We start from the raw sequence: 20,792 nt of genomic DNA, 5'->3' as shown, positions 1-20,792 counted from the left end.
TTCTTGGACTATGGAGTTTTGTGGCATCTTGTTTGAGGTGACAGAAGAGAGCGCTACCTGCGCGCCTAGATACGTCAAAATATGAAATAAGTATGATTTTTTTCGACTTATTGTTTTAAAATAAAGTTTTCTCTTGTGATTCTCAGAAGCGCAAAACGGTAAAAGCAACAATTGAGTTGGCAGGATCACTAATCATGCCGTCGCAAGAACTGTTCATTACAAAGTTCAACGAAAATCAATGAGTTTCAGGACAGATTGTGCAATAGTGGGCGTAAAATCACCAAAATTGTTAAAATCATTAGGCGTCAGAGTGTGATAACGCAAGAGAGTAACGCAGCCCTCGTTGCACGCATGTGTTACAATAGTCGCATTTCATGTTTTCACACAATCTTAGAATGATGCAACATTATATTAACAAAATATCATTGGCGAAACGTTAAGCTACACCCATGCATTCCTTTCCCTCTCTTTCAAGTCCCTTTCCCTCTAAACATGTTTTTTGTCACTAAGTGCAAGCTCCTGTGTTCAGTCTACTGTCCGTATAATTTTGCCCGTGCAGGCAGCGTAAAATAAATTTCTGCATATTTAATCCATTAGTTACTGTTAACTCGTTATATGATATAGGCCCACAAAGAACATATTGTGAGCTGCTTTGGAAAGATCGTCTCGAATATCCACGCGTTCGATCGATTCTTCGAACTCTTTATCGGTGTACTCGGAAGCTACATAAAGCCCTTGCTGCCTACTACGCGCTGACCATTGCGCGGCGAGCTTATATATATAGATATATAATATTATATCTAAACAAAAGTTGTTCTTTCTTCTCTCCGCTTGCGCGCATGTACACACACGGCCATGTCGATCGCGCAAGCCTCAATGTACGACGCAGACTTTTAAGATAATACTTATTTCGAGATCTGGTTTTTTGGTGCAAGCATGTATATGAATGAGCGAGGTAATGTATATCATTAACGCATACACATGCGTTATTGTCCTACCTTAACCTATTAAAGTCAACGCAAGACTCGAGAATGACTTATCGCAGTCGTACAGTGCTGAGTACGTTATAGCAACGCAAACAAAATCAGTCATCTCGTAGATACATCCAGCAGGTAGTGCAATTCTGTTCATATAGACATATTAAATATTGTTCTTCAGATCTTCGACGCAACGCGATGTACTTTTGTCTGTTTAATATTTTGAACGTTATTTTACAAAATTGTTTTTATGCCTGGTGATAATGCGTCTGTAAATCAGATCCGTTTTTGTTTCAAAACGTTGAAGTATTGTAGCAATCTGTGTACCTTAAATCTCATAGCCCGCTTGTGATCCCTGTCATAAAATAATTCAACCTGCACGTGGTTGCGTTTTGAGATTATTATATTATTATAAGTACTATCCATGACAATTTACCTTCAAAAGTTCATTTTTTCACTCGATATACTTAATCGAACTAACGCAAGGCAGTATAAGAAATGATTAATTTTTTAGTTTCAACTTGTAAATTTCTTTTTTTTTAAATTCTTGCTTTCTGAATAATTGTATATGATGAAAAAATTGGTGTTAAGAAAAATTTCCTAGTACTTAATTTGATTGGTTACTTACGATAAAAAAACAATAAAAGAAATAACATTAATATTCAAACATATTCAACATCAGTGACTCACAGATAAACTTATTTACTGTGTCAGAAATACAAGAATGAAAAAAATGTTATCTATATTGAATTGATTACTTATCATTTTAAAAAGCTTTAAATAAGTTAATTAACTGTATTCAGAGATATTTATCAAGTTATTTATTTTCAGAAGAAAGTTAAAATTCATAGCCACGACTGAGTTTAGCCATCATGGCATCTAATAATAAAAAATTCTATGGAAAAAATGACAATAAAAGTTCTAATAAAAACAATTCTAATGATGGAAATGAAAAGCGAACCATGAGTAAGCTAAGAGAAATGTTCCCATCTTTTGAAACGGATATTTTGACAGCTGTGGGAGAAAACTGCAAGTGGAAGTGTAAGTTTTTATTCAGAAAAATTGTAAAATAATTAAATTATGGGTGATCATATTCAATTATTTACCCAATATTAAAATGTACTTTGAAAATTACTAATAATTTTTTTTTTTTATAGTGAATGAATCAATCGATACTCTAATTACACTTTCATCTTCTGATATTATCTCAAATGCAAACAGCAATTTTAACAAATCAACTATAAAAAATAATGAAAAATCTCATTTAATGGAAAAGATCGAGAATACTTGCATTGAAGAAAGTGGGGAAGCTTTTTTGAATTTGGATGAACAACAACTGAAAGAGCAGCGTGAAGCATTGCAACAGTATGAACGACAAGTGGAACTCTGTGGTTTAAAAGTACAGTATAGATCCAAAAGCGAAGCAGAAGAAGAAAGTCATTCCGATGATGATGATGCTGATGTTGTAATTGAAGAAGAAAGCAGTGATTATTTACTAAGTTCTCCTAAAGAACAATACAGAGTAAATGCTTGCAACTTTTTCGCCAAAACTACCCAATGTCCGCCAATGAATACATTTCCTAAAGCCCAATGTGTGACTACACCTTCACCACCACCAACAAATATTACTAGCTCTGCATCAAATTTTTATACTGTGCCATTAGAAATTGAGTCATCTACTTCATTAAAGCAGAATGTTCAGCAACAGAGTTCTCTTACTGTTGTTAAGAAACCATACAGTATAATTGCAAGTACGACATCTGCTGCAAAAAAAACTCCTTCATTGGCAGCCATCAAAAATACTATTAAAGAACCTGCATATCATGATAATATTGAACAGTTAATTGATGAGATAAAAACAGGGTTAAAAATTGTTATTATTATGCGGGGAATACCTGGGTGTGGAAAATCATATTTAGCTCAAACTTTGATTCAACGAACAGTGGGTCTCCAATTTAAGCAAGATTGTATCTACAGTACAGATGATTTTTTTACAGTTCAAGGTAAATATAAGTTTGATGCCTGCAAATTATCTGAAGCGCATACTTTCAATCAAAAGAAATTCAAGGAAGCATGCAAAAAGGGCGTGAGTCCGATCATCATTGATAACACAAATACTCAAGCTTGGGAAATGCAGTATTATGCTATCATTGGAGTAAGTTATAACTTTTGCCTATATAATTACTTTATTGCATGATATTATACTTTTCTATTTTAAATCAGGCAGAATATGGTTACAAAATTGAAACTTTAGAACCCCGTACATCATGGGCCAAAAATCCCAGAGAATTAGAACGTCGTAATACTCACGATATACCTCTATCCAAAATAAACCAAATGCTGAACCGATTTGAAGCTAATATAAGTGGTGAGCGTCTCCTACGTATTTACGGAATTACTTATCAACCTCATAATCGACCGCCACAGTTGCGTGATTTCCCGCCATTAGAATTAAATAAAAGATTTGAAAAATTTGAAAAAAGTTTAAACACTCACAAAGCAAAAAAGGGATCAAAGAAATTTAGTGAGCGGGTATGTTATGTATCATTATGTACCATACATAAGTTACTTTAAATATTTTAATTTATTTATTTTACAATGATGTTACATTTTCAGCGTCTCATTGACAATGAAGCCTTAAATATTATAGCTAAAGAATATGCTAATGTTGATTTGAATCCTGAATCAAATGAAAGTTCTGATAACGAAGAATTTCAGACAGCCAGTAGTCTTGGTGCAGCATTTGTAGAAAGTACTTCATTCAAAGAGGAATCATTGAATCAGAGATTACTTGGAGCCATTGGATCTGAACGTATAAAAAATCGTGATACCAGCCCAAAAGACGAACCGATCCTGGCTAATAATAATGACAAACCTGACGAAGATCAAAATGTTGATCTAATGATGTTTTCATGTGAAAATAGTTCAAACCGTAAAGTTAGTATTGATGACGATGATGATGATGTAAGTTAATTTTTATTTTTACATTTTTTAACTTATTTAAATACTTATCAAAAATTATATAAGAGATGAAAATTGAAAATTATTTTTTAAATAGCAATGGAGCACTACAGATAGTGAACCAAAATCATTAACTGTTGAAGCTGGAAGTAGTGCATTAAATGTATTATCGTCACCTTCCACAAAAAATATAGATCAATCGTGTGAAGCAAAAATGTTATTACTGACTGCTTCACCGTCAAGCACAGATGATACTCCTGAAAGTTTTGATGCTAGTGGCACCTCTTCTTCTCCTGGCAGTTCTGAACGTACATCAGACATTGATATATCTCAATATGAAATGTGTGATTCTGGCACCAAAGATATTGTTAATAATATTAAAGATCGCAATCATAAAACTAAAAATGAAAATACTGAACAAACAAGGAGTGTTGCTGTTTCATCGTTATTTGATTACTTCAAAAATACGTTTCAAAAAAAAGAAGATGAGAAAGATGACGTTTTTTTTCTAACTGAAAATGATGTAAGTATCTCATATATTCATATGTTTTTTTGAATATTTCAGCTGCATGAAATCTATTGATTATTATTCTAATCATTTGTATTGCAGAATACCAAAAAATCTAAAAAAGAAAAGTTTGTTAAAGAAATCTCATTAGCAAATATTTCTACAAATAAAGATGAAGTTTTGTCAAGCTCAGAATCTTCTAACGATCTTGTTGATTTAGCTGAAGAAGTCGTTGTTGATCAGCATAATAGTCAAAATCAGAGTCCAATATCAATAACAGTAGTTGAAGCTATTCGTGATGCCATATCAGATTTACAATTGGTTGGTAAAAATGATAACGTTAATGTTAATGATGAAAAAGAAACTCAACATCATGTTTCTAAGGTAAATTTTGTCAGATTATCATCTATAAATATTTTAGAAATTACACGCGATTATTGACGTCTCTCTTGAAAATCATTTTTTTATTAGTATTTACTAAAGATATCTATTTCATAGTATTAAATAAATATTGCTGTTCATGAGACACTCTTTTTATAAACATTAAACTTTGTATTGATCTGATACTTATTTCAAATATTTTATTTAGAATGATGCAAAAGATCAAAAAGAAAAATGTCAAAATAGCTCTCCCATAGATAATCGAAATTTAATCGATTGGAAAGATTCGGGATTCCCGGTCAGCGAAATTACTTTGCCATTACATATAAGTTGTTCGACCATTGAAAAGTCAGTTGAAGCCACTACTCAGGATAAAGGCACTTATACTGAACCATACGATTTCAATATTGCTTACATAGGCGTTGATCATGTTGAAGATTCAACTTATTCTTTTCTTACACCTCACTATCGAGATATCAATCAAAATGATCGACGTAGTGAGCAGTCAACAGGTAAAATAAATTCCTGCAACCAAAAATGAATCTCTCAATCATACTGTTTCTATATAATTATTTTATAAATCATCACTTTTATTTTTAGAAGAAAAAACTCCGTCCAAAAAATTAAAGTTAAATAAAGGCACGATGACTGAAACATTTTCACTTGATAGCGCAATAGTAGCTGACACTGAAAATAGAATCGACGAGTTACAGGATAAATTCAGAGACTTTCCTAGAGCACTAATACAAGAGGTTTACATGAACCTGTGTCATCAGAGTTTTGATTGGGCTTGTGATTTTTTATCCCAACTACCAGAAGAACAAGCACTCAAATATACAAGTTGCATTACTGAAATCCATCGTGATAATATACCCACTGAGCAAACTCACGAAAATTCGGAAAGAAGTGATTCTGGATCGTCATCACCAATTCATGGAACCACTTCAGTATCTGCTAAAAAAAAACGTTCGAAAGGCACTAGAAATAAATTACATAACAAAGAAATCAGTAATTTAGAAAAAGAAATTCAGAATATGTTTATTTTAAGTGCGGAAAGTTATCCAGAACATACTAAAAAAGTTAAACGCTGGAAAAATCCTAAAAGCACTATAAACTTTGATGCTGATGTTGCTTCTAGTTCAGCTGATACACAACAGATTCAAGAAAATTATGATCCTAGTGTGAATTCTGAATCATGTTTCTTGCCAACCAGTACCTTTCCACACCCAGATAATACTCATGACATGGAAAACAATTTAGATATTTATTCAAATGACGAAGAAGAAACTATTGAACTCAAATTAGGCCATGAGTTCATTAATATTCTCGAATCTGAGTTTGGTGATTCTTCTAATCCCCAAAAACTTGATGGATTATTCCCTGTTATACAAATAAGAAAATCTATGGCGCAACAATTGTATTCTCTCTGGATGGAAAGTATGCAACAACAACTATGGAGTATGCAAAAACAATTAGATGCTATGATTGCCAAAGGTATGTAGCGAATTTTAACAGTGATTATTTTTATACTTTATTGGGTTATTTTCAATTAATTATTGCAGATGCAGAATACGCAAGATCCCTAGAAGAAACAGAAGGAGCATGTGCTCTAAACCAAACAACAGATCAACAAAAAGATAAGTCTCCAAATTTAAAAGAGATTATGGATATGGAAATGGCTTTAGCAATGTGTACTGATTCTAATGTAAGTTTATTTAAAGCGTGAAATTCTGTACAAAAAAATATTCCCAACATGTGAAAAGCTAAAAATCATTTTATTCTTATAGAATCGTCATTATAAAAAAGAAGTACCCAAAGATATGGCTTTAAGAGTTGCGCGGCAGACATTAGAAGAAATGTTTCCGCAATATGATAGAGATATGATACTTGATATATATGAAGCACATGGACGAAATTTTGAAGAAACTGTAGCTGTTATCGAAGACAACTGTCATAGTAAATCAACTTTAACAATGGCTGATGTTGTAAAAAAACAAAAACATTTGATAAATGAGTTACACAAATATAGCAAAGTAAAACCATCTCCAGCAACTGATGAGGTAATAAAATAATTTTAAATGTTTCAAATTTATTTTTTGTAAAAAAATATTATATTTTTTTGTATGTGGTATCAAAAGGTCGATAGTAAGACAACCTTCAGTTAATTTTTTTCACTTCTATTTAATTATTATGTTACAATAAAGTTGGAATTATTCAATTTTTGATGATTTATTATGTATTTTAACTAAGCTTTAAGGAAGAAATGAAATTTGAAAAAAATATTGTATTCAATGAATGCTTTTTTTCAGGATGACCAAGCAACAGCTGGATATGAATATAATGATCTATTGACTCACGAGGCTGTGATGGAAATGGCCAAAAATTCTCGTATGGAAGCGCAAAGACAGCTTCAACTGTATAAAAAAAATAATGATAAGGCAGCTGTAGCATATAGATCAAAAAATGGACTAGTGGCATCATATTATTCTGATGTTGCAAAATTGCACTTACAGAAAGTGCAATCAGCAAATAATGCAGCTGCATCCATGTACTTGGCAGCTCAAGTACATGTACAAAATACGGAAAATACTATCGATTTACATTACTTCCACGTTTCTGAAGCTATGGATGCTCTGAAAACATTCTTAAAACGTCAAATTGACATAACACCTCCAGGTGGAGAACGAGATGTATTTATCATTACTGGTCGGGGCTCAAACAGTTTAAATGGTTGCAAAATAAGACCAGCAGTAACTGCAGCACTGAAGAATAAGAATATAAGGTAAATTTAAGTCGATAATTTTAAATATCATCAAGAATTTTTAATTCATAGACAATTTATTCAGTTTCAGATTCCCTAACGGAAATACCGGAATGATCATGGCAACTTTAAAAAAAAAAAAGAATACATAGCACTGAAGAATTTATTTGTTGAATAGCGTTTTTCAAGAAAATTGAAATTAAAGTGAACTGAATAGTTTCGGTGTACAATTTAGATTTTGTTCAAGTATTTTAACTGTTATATTTCTACTAGTAAATGTTCAATTATACACTAGAAGAAATAGCGTACTCTGACCTGAAATAAAAAAATGTTACAAATGTGTTTTGTACTTACTTACGTTGCAAACAATATTATAGGTTTGAAGGTAGGCAAGTTTTTTCTACGTATTTCCTAATTTTATTAAACATGTACATGGCAAAATTTGTTTAAAATCAATCATAGCCACAATTATAAACAATATGGAACCGAATCTTTCCATGTTACTAACTTTATTCAAAAAAAAAAAAAAAAAAAAAACATGGTACTCTTAAATACAAATTTTATGAATATATCTGAGGTATAAATATTATCAGATAAATAATGTTTAGGTCTATAAGAATACAACAAAATGTTAAATGATTACTTTGTCCTAGTTTTTTTATGAGCATAGAGCAAAATAAAAAGAGTTATTTCAAAAAATGACTAATCATTCCATCAGTAATCTTTTGAAGCCAATATAACGATATTACTAGCTTTTAATTAAATTAAAACTCAATAACCATATGGCGATTAACAAATACATTTTTTATTACTTGTCAACTTGGCACTCATTGAAAGTGAGAGCCGGGTTTTTTTTCTTCAATTAATTGGGCTGAACGAAACACGTTACTTAGCACCAAGTCCATATATCCTTCGATAGCTCAGTTGGTAGAGCGGTGGACTGTAGTTGGTTGAAATCAAAAGTAGAAATCCATAGGTCGCTGGTTCAAATCCGGCTCGAAGGAAAACCTTTTTTGCCTCCAAATTATTCAGGCAAATATCAAATTACATTGAATGGAGATAAAAAAGCAAATTATTTTTACGAGTGGCTGCCTTAATTTTTTATGTTGTGGAAAAAGAAATTATTTTTATCTTCGCTTCGAAAAGGTTGAAAAAAAGTCCAATGAAAATGAAGAAAAACTATTGATGCTTTTCTTGCGAGAAAAAGATGCTTGAACCAAAACCTTGTTGACTATCATTTTAATATTGCCAGGAGCACTAGTCTCAGCAAAGATTTTAAATTTTCGTCATTTTTACGTACTTGTTCTTAAAGCGGATTATTAGTAAATGCACGATTCTCAAATTATAAATGCCATGATTCAAGAGTTTTTCATTTATTAAATTTAGTCGACTAATTGATCTAACATATTCATTAGAAAATAAAAATAAAAGTCATAGCCACTGACAATTTAAAATTTATATGCTAATCCTGTTATGCAGTCATTATATCATTGTATATTTTTTGATTTTCCCACTCAAAATATTTGATATCTAGGAAAGTTGGTTTTAACAAATTTATCATTAAATAGTTGATGAGAACATTATCAAAGCTTGAATAAAAATTTTGGATAAATTATATTAAAAACAAGTCAATTCAAGTTCGATTATACACATTACAGTTTTTTTCAAACATTAAAAAAATCAGATTACATTTATTATACATCGCTTGATGTGCTTAGTTTTAGGTCGATCGGTTAACATCTTTATTACACAATTTCTACTTGAAGACTTATATTAACATACTTGTTGTTTTTTTTTTATTTTTACAAAACTTATGACGTATCCATGTTTTTAATAAACATAATTAAAATGTAAACCCATTCATTTTAAGATATAATATATTTTAAAATAAAATATGGCTGCGATAAAATGTTTATTTATTCAATCAGTTCAAACTTTGTTGTTCATACTAAAAAGATAAATTTAGCGAGTTCATGTGTGCTTATATTGTATTTTACTTATACACTCAAGTCTATTTTAGTGAATATACACTCTCTACCTTTTCAGTAAATTAGAGCGCATCAATTGATGATCTGTAAACTCACCCTTATTTCCTGCGTATGTGCACTACATACAAATAGGACGACCACTCAAAAAATGAATAAATCGTCTTTTAAGATGTTTTAAAAAAAAAGAATACAGTTTATGTAGTAATTTTACTTAATATTTATAGTATTAGTCCTTAATATTGACTTTCTAATGGCAAATAAAAGTATTTTATAAGAAATAAATAGATAACACAAAATGCTAAGAAATTCTTCAAATCTTGCCTACATAATATTGTAATACAATAGTTATTGATCAATGCAGTGCATAACATTTGCAATTGTAAGCATTAATAAATCATTTTTTTGTAAGAAATGAATACTCTTTCCTTACATTAAGTACATGGATTATTAACACTTGAAATATTCGTATGAATTAATAATTAATCTCAATTGAGAAGAAAAGAGAGCTTTTCAAAGTAAGATAAAAAAAATCATAAAGGTATTTATTTATTAATTAACGCCTCATTGATCATGTTAACCCATCAAGTCCAGGACGGACACATTTTTGATATTTTTTTGAACCGTTGTACTTTTGCTGAAAATGGGATCTGGAAAACTAGCGAGTAAGCATATTCTACGCAAAATTTAATGAACTTTCCGAATCCGGTGTCACATATTCGATATAACAAACAGGTCAAAAGTTATATATGGTTTTATTCAAAAAAACGTGATTTCGAAAAAAAGTTGTTTCTTCTTTTCGAACTTTCACATGAAAATCTTATAAATCCTGACGTTTTTTGTACAAATAAAGCGTCCATGGGTCCTTATTTTAAAGTTATGATTTTTCCAATTAGTGAAATATGACCACTGGAAAACGAAAATATATAAGGAAATTTCTGGAATTTTTAACTCAAAAACGATGGATTCTTAGAATTTATCAAAGAACTCATTCATCGCTAAAATTTTGTCCTCAAATCGATCGTTTTTGAGTTAAACATTCCAGAAATTTCCTGATATATTTTTGTTTTCCAATCGCCATTTTTTGTACTTGAAATCATATTTTACCAATTGGAAACAACATAACTTTAAAATAAGGACCCGTGGACGCTTTATTTGTACAAAAGACGTCAGGATTTAAAAGATTTTCATGTGAAAATTCGAAAAGAAGAAACAATTTTTTTTCGAAATCCCGTTTTTTCGGATAAAACCATATATAACTTTTGACCTGTTTGTTATATCGAATATGTGACACCGGATTCGGAAAGTTCATTAAATTTTGTGTAGACTATGCTTACTCGCTAGTTCTCCAGATCCCATTTTCAGCAAAAGTATAACGGTTCAAAAAAGTATGAAAAATGTGTCCACCCCGAACCTAATGGGTTAATTTCTTTCATGAAAAAAAAAAATAAATAAATAAATAAAAACTCATCGTCTAAATTTACAACAGCTTTTCTTCTTTGGAATTTAGATTGTTAAAATACCTTCTAACTCCATTATCACTGTTTTAATGCTACAATAATTTGAATTTATAGTTTCAAATATCGTAGCATTCCATAAAATTATTAAATATAATAGTTGAAGTCTCCATAAAACCGTCTAAATTTCAGAAATTTAAGTCGTAAAATTCATGGGCATTAAAACTGTAAGTTTTTGATCATTCACCAATTTTTGTTCATGTACAGTTGATGGAGAATCCTCATTTACACTAGCACTTAAACTATCTAAAAGTGATTGTATTGCATTGTTTTTGTTAGCAGGATGCTTTCGTTTTAAATGTTCTCTTCTGTGCTTGCTCTCTTTGAATGTTTTACCTGTCAAAAAAATGTTATTTTAGAATCTTGATTCGTTTTTATGAGATGTTATATGATGGAAAAAATTAATTACCACAATGTTCGCAAACGAAAGGTCTTGCTGCATTATGTGAGCGTACATGACTCTCATAATGACTCTTTCTTACAAATCTTTTGGTACAGATACAGCACTGATATTGATATCTTCCTTCATGTGCAGCCACATGTGAGCTTAAAGTCCACTTAGTTTTAAATGTCTTGCTGCAGTATTCACAGCGTATTTTACCATTTGTGGAGGGTGAATTTGATATTTTTTGTGGCTGTTGTCCAAGAGGTTTACGTATCAACAGCATATCTTCTAATCGAAAATCATCATCTACAGAAGTTGATTGCGAGCTATTATTTGATGTACTGCTAATAGGTGCCAAAGGAGGTGGGGATGTCATTTGTGGATGGAACGTTAACATAGTGTTTGAATGTGATTCGCTCTAGAATTAGAAACATATTCAATTAATTCAGCATGAAAGAGTATGAAATCTATAAGTTATGATTAATTTAAGTTTCATCTCTCAGCATTTCAGCAAGCCACAGGCTCATACTGAAACGGCCGGTTTTGTCGTCATAAAATAATTTGCGAGCAAGGATAAACCATCATTGAGAATTTGGAATCATTCAATATATAAATTAGGTACATAATAATAATGTATAATTTTACCTTAACATGAGTAGACATATGAGAATGAAACTGTGTTTCATGCTCAAATACTTTTTTGCAAACATGGCACAGATAGGGTCCTTGAGATATTGGAAGATTTGCAGGTCCATGCGCCATTGATTTGTGCTTTTCAAGCAATACTTCATTGTAAAATTGTGATCCACATAAAGGGCAAGGAAAAAGGGGAACTTCAGATTGTATAACTTGCTGCTGCGTTGTTGTTGAAGTTAATGTTTTGTTTTCACGTTGCTCATGTCGGGCTATATGACGTTTGAGGTCATGAGCACGAGAAAAAGCTCGACCATATCTACTACATGTTGGGTATGGACAACCCTTAGTTTTATCTTCCTTTATGCGAGTAGGTGGCGCTTTGCGTACCGGTGTTTTTGGTGTGTCTTTAATAGCAACAACATTGTTTTCTGAACTTTTATTCAAAACTTGAGGTAAGATTCCATTTTTTGACAAATTTGCTAATTGTGTAGGTAAACAAGGTATGACTATAGAAATAGTCTCATTACTATTTGGAGCAATAATTGTATTAAACTGAAGAGCTCCAGCATTAGTTAAAGTCAAAGCTCCACTTTGAGCAGCTGCTGTCAGCAAATCATAATCAACTGTAAAAATATTAAAAACAATATTATTTTAATTTTCATATTGAAAAAAATTGATGACAGAAAATGATGTACCTTTTTCTTCCTTCATCTTATACTTATAAAAAAGTTTGAATGACAATGGAAGATTTCCAGATCCTGAAATCAAGTAAATTCACATATTATTTGGTTGTATAATGGTTTGAATCAAATGCTAATAAATAATAATAAAAACATAAAACATAAAAATAACAATAAAACCATAATAATTAGTGTTTAACAAATTCAAACACGATGTGCAAATATTATGAGGGTGATTCAACTTTCAAGTATAATAATTTTTTAAATATTTCACTTTTTCAAATAGGTAAATAAAGAGACTTTCCAAAGTCGCTAAAAAAAGCAAATACCCATACACAGTAACCTCATTTAGAGTCAAATTCTATTTCAAGTGTGCCCAAACTTACGGAATTGATCTTGATATATATTCTTACAAAATGATTAGTCACACGCATGTACGCGAGCAGCCAGCAGTTTTCGAGATTCGTTTCGTTGTCGCTGTAATATTTATTAGTCTCGACGTATACGTCGAAATTTATGAATCAATAGAATTAAAACTGTCGATAGAGAAATTATCATATCCACTTATTTTATGCTAAGCTTTAGCTGGAGCTCTACTCCATTCAACATTCAAATATCAACTATTCCTTGCGCAACGAAAAACCTCCAAAAATAAATGCCCCGTCTTAGTATTAGGGCACTCATAGAAAACTTACACCGATAAAACAGGAAACATGGCCCTCGGCGTCATGCACACATAAACTAAGTATACTTAAGACATATCCACGATACGTTGATCTTTCAAGAATATACCGTACACGCATATAAGCATATAGCATATATCTACGTACGCAAGATTCGGCACTCACACAAGTTCTCTTGCACACACGCACACTTGAAGAAAGCAGCTGCGTGAATGTGAGAAAGTGATTCGCATCAGTGGTATTTTCTTACCTTTTTAGATTTGTTTTCTCTCTTGCGATTTTGAATTCACCACAAATATTAAAGCTTTTGCGCTCTGTTTTTTAATCATATCCTTGAATTATAAATATATCTCCAAGTGAGAATTATTCAATGCTGGAAGATCACCAAATGAATCCACTATGTTTTGCATCTCTTGAAGTATTTGAACCTAACACAGCTTGCCTTTATGCAGTCTTTTACATACAATAAACAGCGCAATCTTGAACACTGATGCTCTTCACGGCGAGCGTCGCTTGATATATTTTGTAAAACTTCAATAAATTTGATAAAATACGTATAAATCGTACTTGTGCAGTCTTGTTTTGTTTACTTAAAAAGATCTAAATTAAATGGCTGTAACGTCGCTCAATTCGACGCTTTTACTTGTACTTTATGATTTCAATTTAAAGAGAGTACCATTAGTGCGAAAGGGCAGCAGCACATACTTTTCCGAATTCTTATCTGTTTTTCTCGTATATAAAATTAGGAATTAACCTTGCTTGAATAGCCCTTCGGCGCTGTTTCTTCTCACAGTGTACCTTGACTTTCACTCGTTACCATTTGCATAAGAATTCCTATAGCAGTACATTCGATCACTAATTCAAGATGAATACACGAACTCATTAATTATACACTTTCACTCCCTTGTTCAGTCTTCTATTTCGAAATTTTAATAAATCGAGAACGATGATGCGTTAGATGAGGGTCGAAATCCGACGCAGGCCCATCTCTGTGTAGTTGTGTGTATGTAGTAGTTGGAGTCGTCCTCCATGATTACCACGCACACGATTCGCACACAGCTAAGGGCCTGTCTGCAGTCTGCACACCAATGGATAGAGAAAGAGAGAGAGAGAGAGAGAGACAGAACAAGTGTGTATGTATGTGTGTGTGTGTGTGCGAGTCTGCTTCTTTTATGTGTTGATGTTTCCTCGAAAAGGAGAAGTTGTCCGAAGGGTATAACGATCGTACGAGAGAGGGGAAGAAGCTTTTCTTGCAGTCCATGACCGTTTACAATAAGGAAGAAGCAAGTTCCTAGCCATCATTTATAAATCATTTGTAGATATGTGCTCATTCGTTTGTAACGGAACATTCCCTATAGGCATTTATATGTCTTAATGTTGGAGATAGAATATCTTCGTATTGAGACTACAATAACGACTGACCGCAATGTTAGAGCGTAGCATTCACGGCGCCTGCTATGATGAGTTGGCCCAGCGCTGGGAAAAACGATAGCGGCCTGTGCAGTTCAGCCACCACGCACGACGGGCGACATTTCAATTAAATGCGCGCGCACTTAAATTTCTCGGTTGCGGAAACATAAGAGCGTATTCGTAATAATGAGAGACAATTTTTCAGTACGGTAGAAAAAAAATCGTTTCATCTTTTTAATTTTCCAGTAATTTATACACTGTCAGGCAAAGTAACGGCTCTCGACGATTGCCGCTACGCGATTATTCGACGAATTAAATATATCTCACGCGATAAAAGCTAAGAGAAAACATCATCGATTCATCTTTAGTATAATGTCTTAATCTCAAAATTTGTTCATTGATTTCATACAGATCTCCAAATTTTTATTAAAACTTTTTAAACCGTTTATCACTCTTTATTACAGTGTCAAAGGTTACATTTTTTCGAAATCCATTTTTATTACTAACATTGAAAAATTCCGAGCTCAGCCTTGAGTGAAAAAAGTACTAAAAAGTAGTGAAAAGCTTTTTACTTGACAGTGTCCAAATTTTAAGGAACTTCTTTACTCCAAAAAATTCTGACTATTTAAGTAGCTTATTATTATAAAGAGAAACATAAAAGTCAAAATATCATCAAGTTCGATCATGACTCTCATGAAATCCATAAAATCCATTGAGCTTTCTTACATTATGTTAACTAATATATTCTAAATACGTGTAATGAGTTTTCAAGTTTAACGGACAGAAACAATTTAATAAAATAGAAAAATATTGTAAGGTCGTCAAAAAATATACGTCAAATACAAATGTAAAACAGTCATTCATTAATTTAAATACTTGATTGAAATTTTTACTTTTATTTATTGAAGTAAATTCAATTTTTTACTAATAAAACCTTTTTGTTATTAAAAAAAAACATTCATCATTAAAGTATGGCAGACATTGTTTTCTACATCGACACTCTAACAAAATGTCACGCTTCAAATTAAAAAAAATATAGCAATTACAATAATGGTTAAAAAAGGTGTGGGCATTTCATAAAAGTCTCTTGGCATTTATCAAGTCGCTTAGTTAGTAATGGCTGAATCGAGTTTTTTATGTAGATGATGTTGATGAAACAGCATTTGAACGTGTTTTCACTTTTTAGCGGCTTTCATTATCTTTATTTGACTAGTGTGATATTTATAGCTACTGACATGATAAAACATATAATTTTTTATTTTTAATTGTAATTGCATTCAAAATGTTCGAATTTCTCCACAATAAAGTAACAAACTAAAAACAAGAGGATCCTTCCAATTAAAAACATATTCGATTAATAAAAGTTTGAAACAAAAAAGTTGTATTCAACTTTTGAGAAACACGGATAAAAAAATTACAGTTATTATTTCATACAGTCACGAAAATTTAGTGAAAATAATTCCGAGTTAATACTTAAATCATCTATAACTTTTCAGGTCGAAGCAAAAACTCTCATGAATTGAAAAAAATACGCATTTATCAAGGCACTTATGCACACGCGTAGGATAAGATATTCAGGCAGGTCATGGCCCATGGGATTTAATTAAGGGGAAAGGCTGGGGTTTCAAACTGAAATTCAAAAACAACCATATAAATTTTAACGGTTGACATTATTTTTATGATAAATATGGTAAAATATGTTGATACCACACCTGATTGATTGATTGATCTACCTATATGTGTACACTTCTTCATCGTACCCCTCGTTAGATCTGCAAAATGTTAGCTCGCGAAATTTTTTTTTCAACTGGTATGTACCAGTTTTTACAAAGAAATTAAATCTTTCAAACTGAAGCAAACCATATGCCCATGATTAAAAAGATGATAAGAAAATCTTTTAGAATCTCATTACAAGAAAGAACAATTAATTCTTTCTAAATTAACTTCGTAATATCATCACATAATCTGCGATTTATTGTCACTCTACGTTACACGTATGCATTATGTACGAGATATATATAATTTCATACCAAGTAAAACCAAAACTCATCAAATTAATTAAATTGCTGTATAATACATCTCATATACATAAATGAAATACGTATCGTGACTGGTTAACAATAAAATTGCTGCATTCTGCATCAAAAAGTAAGAAAATTTTATAGTCTATTTGTGGAGGATGCAGTAAGTGTGGCTTGCCTGTATAATTTTGGATAAATGGTCACGAATTGACTATGCAAATTGTTACTGAAAAAACTCATAAACATAAATGGTTTCCCAAATTCATTAGTTCTAGTCGTTGTGGTAACATAGTAGAGTCATTAGAACAAATTTAAAAATAATATATAAATAAATTTTGAGTGTCTATGGGGTGGCATTATTTCAGGAAGTATTAAACGTGTCTGCAATTACAAAACCAACTTTGAAAATTTCAGTCATTTAGTCATAATAGTAGAAATAAAAATTGAATTAAATTTTCAAAACTAATTAATGCTATGAATTGGGTCAGTTTAAAGAAACAATTTATGCGTTTATAGATAAAGTTAAAAAATCTAGGGATTGTATTTATTCATGTTTATTTATGCTTAAAAAAGTGTGGCCGAAATCCTAAAGTATCGAGATTTATCGAGGTTCTATAAAAAAACTGATAATTTATAAAAAAAAATTGCTAAGAATTTGTTGAATAATCGTGTAAAAAAATCGGAATTATAAATACATAATAATAGAATAATTACAAGCTGATTTAAATTCATTCACAAATTAATATACCTACGAGAAACTAAAAAAATTAATTTAAAGACATATTTATCAACACTATATGTCAGATTTTCAACACAGTACTATTTTCTCGTACATTTGATAATTTCATAAGATTTAACTCTAAGTACAATTTGTACTATGACATTGTATCTGTTTAGACTAAGTTTCTGTTAAACACAGAATATAAACTGTACACATTCGATTTTTCTTTCATCAATATACATATAGTAGATTTGGAAAATTATTGGCTTTTGCTTAAATGTAGGACAATGACAATATTACCCAATGCACTTAAAAAATGTCGTCTTCATTATATTTAATAATCTCTAGAGTTAGACTGTACATTGTTATGATTTGGATTTTCAGAATCGTGCAAATACTCTTCATATGCTTCAGCCAATGGATCATTGTCTTTATCATTCTCCCATTGATCTTGAATTCTGCAATAATTAAAAATTGTTTTTATTACCTTCCTTTTAAGTTTATGTTGATGAATTTTAATTTAATTTTTAATACTCACAAGGAATCTTCTCTATTTGCAGAAGCTAAAAATCTGCTTTCTTCTTCTGATAATATTTGCCCATCTGGGCCATAAAAAACTGTATCATTTGTTACTCTCAAGTTTTTAGGCTCTTCTACAACTTCTGAAGAAGGTTGAGAAGACACAGCACCCCAGTTACCACTTCTCAGTTCACTTACGCTAGTAACCATGCGACCTACGTTTTGGTCAACTTTTCCTTCAATGACTAGATCGGACAATTTTCGCATAACTTGCTCCATATCAGTTCGATTATCTCGTTCTAGCTTTTGACCAGCCAACTAATCGAATTTATTCAATTGATTTTAGTTTACAGAATTAATTGTATGTAAAGTTGTAAAAACATGTATTACCTTGAGAGCTTGACAAACATTTTTGGCAGAATTAGGACCTGGATTCTGAAGTATAGTACTGATTAGTTTGGTCAGTAATCTTCCCAAAGCTGTAGCTGGCTCCAACTCCATCTGTGTAACTAATTCAGCTAAAAAGAATATTAATCCATGACACTTCTTTTCCACGTCGTCTGTGTGTTTTGTTATTTGCTGCCATGCAGCAGATTGCTCTTCAGATTTATCTTTACATCTGAGAAAAATGAGATTATTAATTTGCAAGTAATTATAAAAAAATATTTAAAAGGTACTAGAATTTTTCACTTACATTTTAATTAAAGTGTCTCTAAAAACAGATGTATTGGATTCTGTAGCAAGTACTACAGTATCCAAGTGGGTACACAATCTTGCTCCACTGTATCGGAAATTCATCTCATTGATTGACTGAAAAATTTCAATACATTATTTCAATACTTTGTGAATAATAGATTTATAAATTCTAGTCACTACATACCTGTTGGATGATCAAATTGAAAATTTTTTCACAATGACTTGCATCTTCCAAAAATGGGCTCACAGTATCAACTAAATGTGGAACTAAAGAATCAAATTTACCAGGATTCATAGTCAAAGTTTTCATTGCATTTTCAAGTTGCATCACTGAACTGTTGATATCATTTGCTCCTGAACTAGGCTAAAAGCAAAAACATGAAATGAACAAGTGTTTTTTAAATCTATTTTCATAAATATGAAATATAAACCTTACCATGTATTTATCATCATAATCACCAGCTCCACTATCATATTGATTATAGTCTTGAGCATGTGATGGATAATGTTGATTGTACATTTGCTGATATTGTACGTTTTGATATCCCATGTCAGGATAGTTTTGATGTTGATAGTATTGTGATGGTTGACCATGACTCTGCCAATTAAAGTGTTGATGTTGAGATTGTTGGTGGTGTCTTTGGACCATAGTGTGGTGAACATTTTGTTCCGCCCTAGCCAGTTGAAGGCGATCTTGAACTGAAGATCTGTTTCCAGAAGCAGACTGTATACAAAAAAATATTTTCATCGATCATCGAATTGTATTAAATAAATTTATTTCAAATATTGAGTTAGGACAAAAACTTACCGAAGTAAAAGATTTAGGAACAAACTCGGCAGCTTCTGGAGAAAGGACTGAAGTACGTACAACCTCACTATCGTTGCCTATATATTATAATGTTCAATTAATAATTAAATCAATAATTTTTGTAATTAACTTCAAAAAAATTGAAAAAAAAAAAAAAATTATAAAAAAGAAAATTTACCAGGAGCTGAAGCTTGTTGATGCGGCCTGCGCAATAAGGGCGGCTGATCCTGGTCGTTAGGTCTCAGACCACGACCGCGACCCCTGCCCCCACCAGTGTATCTTTCAGGCTCAGCGGCATCGTGAAAGTCGGGATGATTGTGACCACCGGATTCCATGTTGAATATTTGGATTTTATTAAGTTTCAATCTCTGGTGTCTATCCTTTACTGTAACACACTCGAGCGTATATCCAAAACTCTGTTTACTATTTTAAGGGATCAACGGGGTTGAGACACAGACTGCGAGATGCACTAAAGTGAGGTTATCCACATGAAATTGGTAAAGCCAAGGTACGACTACAAATTGTAAACACCGAAAGCACAACGTCGAATTTTTATGGGAACGACGATGAATTCGCCTTTTACAATCTTTACACAACTACGATCTATTAATTGATTGAATATAAGAGCAGCTGGGAACTTATGGAGTCGACGACTGTGGGGCAATGTTGCGTGGATCGCGGGGACGGACAATGTGTACTACTCTCTTAACTCTATATACACAGCTTACTCGATCAGTTTTTGTAAATGTGGTAGTAGCCGCAGTGGCGCATTGCACAGCACGCAGAGTGCCGATAGTTCCAAACAACATAAGTAACGCAGGCGGCAGGCAAGCAGCACAGCGCTCCCAGCCCCTCAGTTCTCATGTTCCGAGACATGCGCCGCAGTGTGTCCCTGCTGTAACTCTGCGTTTGTAAGATTTTAGCACGAAAATACAAAAAAGTCTGAGCCACGTACCGACAAAATCAAATATTTCGAATGAAATTTGATTTTTCTTCGATAAACCGGAAGATTCGTAGAATCGGAAGATGGAAATCTTTGCACCGAATTGATCGAATTCCTGACTCGAAAAGACGATTCTCAAAAAAACAACAAGCTAAAAGTACTTTTAAAGATTTGAACGAGTTCTTGCCCTATGGGCCAAA

The 20,792-nt window shown here is 32.0% G+C and overlaps 3 protein-coding genes and 1 non-coding gene across 9 annotated transcripts; 2 read left to right on the top strand and 2 right to left on the bottom strand.

The window, feature by feature from the left end:
* On the top strand, window positions 1-8,078 carry LOC106657956. 4 transcript variants are annotated; one of them, XM_014379682.1, is made up of 13 exons: window positions 1-90; window positions 1,809-2,018; window positions 2,135-3,132; window positions 3,201-3,509; window positions 3,594-3,941; window positions 4,036-4,461; window positions 4,549-4,830; window positions 5,036-5,339; window positions 5,428-6,321; window positions 6,390-6,532; window positions 6,615-6,887; window positions 7,137-7,609; window positions 7,674-8,078. In XM_014379682.1, the coding sequence occupies exons 2-13, from the start codon at window positions 1,850-1,852 to the stop codon at window positions 7,738-7,740; spliced, it is 4,686 nt and encodes a 1,561-aa protein (XP_014235168.1). In that variant the 5' UTR covers window positions 1-90; window positions 1,809-1,849; the 3' UTR covers window positions 7,741-8,078. The 4 variants fall into 4 exon arrangements, with proteins under 4 accessions (XP_014235168.1, XP_023316662.1, XP_014235167.1 ...); XM_023460894.1 differs by lacking the exon at window positions 1-90 and adding an exon at window positions 843-955 and having other exon boundaries at window positions 1,812-2,018; XM_014379681.2 differs by lacking the exon at window positions 1-90 and adding an exon at window positions 852-955.
* Window positions 8,079-8,497: 419 nt separating this feature from the next.
* On the top strand, window positions 8,498-8,592 carry Trnay-gua. The gene is made up of 2 exons: window positions 8,498-8,534; window positions 8,557-8,592. It is a non-coding gene; the product is annotated as a tRNA-Tyr (tRNA).
* Window positions 8,593-10,854: 2,262 nt separating this feature from the next.
* LOC106657868 (zinc finger protein 98-like) lies at window positions 10,855-14,579 on the bottom strand. Of its 3 annotated transcripts, none has more exons than XM_014379560.2 (5): window positions 13,487-13,574; window positions 12,807-12,869; window positions 12,121-12,734; window positions 11,500-11,893; window positions 10,855-11,426 (listed from the first exon to the last, which is right to left on the bottom strand). In XM_014379560.2, exons 2-5 carry the CDS (start codon window positions 12,820-12,822, stop codon window positions 11,227-11,229), a joined length of 1,224 nt encoding a protein of 407 aa, XP_014235046.1. In that variant the 5' UTR covers window positions 12,823-12,869; window positions 13,487-13,574; the 3' UTR covers window positions 10,855-11,226. The 3 variants fall into 3 exon arrangements, with proteins under 3 accessions (XP_014235046.1, XP_014235047.1, XP_014235045.1); XM_014379561.2 differs by lacking the exon at window positions 13,487-13,574 and adding an exon at window positions 13,178-13,431; XM_014379559.2 differs by lacking the exon at window positions 13,487-13,574 and adding an exon at window positions 13,725-14,579 and having other exon boundaries at window positions 10,856-11,426.
* A 2,843-nt stretch (window positions 14,580-17,422) lies between these two features.
* Window positions 17,423-20,458, bottom strand: LOC106657878 (polyadenylate-binding protein-interacting protein 1-like). The gene is made up of 8 exons (XM_014379574.2): window positions 19,828-20,458; window positions 19,650-19,726; window positions 19,278-19,565; window positions 19,026-19,205; window positions 18,840-18,955; window positions 18,536-18,764; window positions 18,165-18,463; window positions 17,423-18,084 (listed from the first exon to the last, which is right to left on the bottom strand). The coding sequence occupies exons 1-8, from the start codon at window positions 19,982-19,984 to the stop codon at window positions 17,961-17,963; spliced, it is 1,470 nt and encodes a 489-aa protein (XP_014235060.1). The 5' UTR covers window positions 19,985-20,458; the 3' UTR covers window positions 17,423-17,960.
* Window positions 20,459-20,792: the final 334 nt, after the last annotated feature.

This window comes from Trichogramma pretiosum, unplaced genomic scaffold (genome assembly GCF_000599845.2).
Source record: "Trichogramma pretiosum strain Unisexual culture from Peru unplaced genomic scaffold, Tpre_2.0 scaffold6, whole genome shotgun sequence".
Lineage (NCBI taxonomy): Eukaryota > Metazoa > Arthropoda > Insecta > Hymenoptera > Trichogrammatidae > Trichogramma > Trichogramma pretiosum.
This window is presented reverse-complemented; position numbering and strand designations above follow the sequence as displayed.